Source organism: Capsicum annuum, chromosome 7 (genome assembly GCF_002878395.1).
Source record: "Capsicum annuum cultivar UCD-10X-F1 chromosome 7, UCD10Xv1.1, whole genome shotgun sequence".
In the NCBI taxonomy this organism is placed as follows: Eukaryota; Viridiplantae; Streptophyta; class Magnoliopsida; order Solanales; family Solanaceae; genus Capsicum; species Capsicum annuum.
Window position 1 is genome coordinate 9856163 of NC_061117.1, and position 2048 is coordinate 9858210.

Below are 2048 nucleotides of genomic sequence, written 5' to 3' on the forward strand. Positions count from 1 at the left end.
ACTTTTACAGGTAGTGCACCCTCAACAGATCCTTCAGACCTTATAAGTCTTCTCTGTTCGTGTACCTGCAAAGCATTCTATAGTTCTGCCAAACTAATTTGTGACAAATTCTTAGAATTTTCCAATGCGAAAATAGTTGTTTCTAACTATTCGGGGACTGTTACTAGAATTTTTTGAACCAATCTAGAATCAGGAAATGCAGTGCCAAGTAATCTTACATTGTTGGCAATGTTGAGTAATCTATTAGAATACTCTTTGATTGTCTCTGAATCCTTCATCTTCTGAAGTTCAAATTCTCGAATCATGTTAACAGTACGCATATCTTTGATCCGTTCATCTCCTTCATATTCTTTCTTTCGGAAATTTCAAACCTCAAAAGCTGATTTCAATGTCATAATCCTGACAAAGATTTCAGATGAGACTGCAACGAATAACATTGCTCTAGCCTTTTCTTGTTTTTTTTCCTTGTGATTCCTCATCTACGCCATGGTTGGATTTTCAGGAAAGGGAGGAACTTCGTAGTCCTCCTCAACAGCTTCCCATAAATCGTTTGCCTCCATATGTGCCTCCATTCTTGCTACCAAGACATGATAGCCTTCACCTTTGAAGATAGGTGGTGCTAGTACAGTGAAAGGAATCTCTAAATCCATAGAAGAAAAAACAAGAAGAGAAAGATATGTTTGAAGTGAAAACAAAGAAAGAAAGAAGAGAACAAAATTAATTTACTGCACAAATCTTGTTTGAAGTGAAAACAAAGAAAGAAAGAAGAGAACAAAATTAATTTACTACACAAAGGATGATTTTTCATTAATCTGAAGTGGTGCTTAAATACTAAAAAAATGCCATGACTAAAGCCTATAATTAAGACACTACTTTGTACATGATTCCATGATCAGCAATATCCAACACAACTAAACCATTAACATCTAAAACTCAGCCACTAAACTAAGTTAAGAGAACATGGCTTAAAGAAACTAGATAATGTCCAACATGGCTAAAAACAATTGGATAATGTCCAACAACTACTTCAACCTTTACTGCAGTGACTGAGGCAATTAATCAACAAGGACAAACAAATTGAAATGGATGAGTAATTTTTATTTTTATTTTCTTACATTGTACCAAGAAAATGCAGTGTGTACTTGTCTCTGTCTCATTTTGATGAGGCTGTCTTCTCCTATCAAAAGGCACTTACTGTTTTCAAATCATCCAGGGGTGACAACTATCCTTCAGTTGCATCTGTCTTTGTAAGGCTGGCTGACCTATGCTATAAGATAGGAAAACTGAGGGAATCCAGATCCTATTGTGAAAATGCCTTGAGAATATATGCAAAACCTATGCCTGGAACGACTGCAGAAGAGATTGCTTGTGGGTTGACAGAAATTTCAGCTATTTATGAGTTATTTAATGAACCTGACGAGGCATTGAAACTCCTGCTCAAAATAATGAAACTTTTGGAGGATAAACCAGGACAGCAAAGTACGATTGCTGGCATTGAAGCACGGATGGGAGTTATGTTCTATATGGTTGGAAGATATGAAGAGGCACACGACTCCTTTGAAAATGCTGTAGCAAAACTCAGGGCTGGCGGTGAGAGAAAGTCAGCGTTCTTTGGGGTTGTTTTGAATCAGATGGGATTGTCTTCTGTTCAGTTGTTCAAAATAGACGAGGCTGCTGAATTATTTGAGGAAGCAAGACAAATTTTGGAACAAGAGTGTGGTCCTTGTCATCATGATACCCTTGGTGTCTATAGCAATCTTGCAGCAACTTATGATGCATTGGGAAGGTAATGTCATTTTTAAAAATGTTGACTTAAGTATTTGGATGAACCTTGCTGATTAATCCACTAATTCATTAAAACTGCATTGCATATATACTACTTTTCTTGTAACATTTGGAAACTAATTATCCCGTAACTGTTTAGCTTTCATTTTGAGAAGCATTATTATAATAGCTCTTTAGTGCTTACGGTATCATGTTTCTTCTGTTGGGATTTTGACTACAAATTTGAGGCGTCACAAGTTCTCTATTTTCAGTTTCTTTCCCTC

At 36.3% G+C, this 2048-nt stretch overlaps 1 protein-coding gene across 1 annotated transcript; it reads left to right on the top strand.

Moving 5' to 3' along the window:
* The first annotated feature begins 486 nt into the window (after window positions 1-486).
* On the top strand, window positions 487-1791 carry LOC107852631 (protein KINESIN LIGHT CHAIN-RELATED 1-like). Its single transcript, XM_016697657.2, has 2 exons — window positions 487-518; window positions 1136-1791. Exons 1-2 carry the CDS (start codon window positions 487-489, stop codon window positions 1788-1790), a joined length of 687 nt encoding a protein of 228 aa, XP_016553143.1. The 3' UTR covers window position 1791.
* Window positions 1792-2048: the final 257 nt, after the last annotated feature.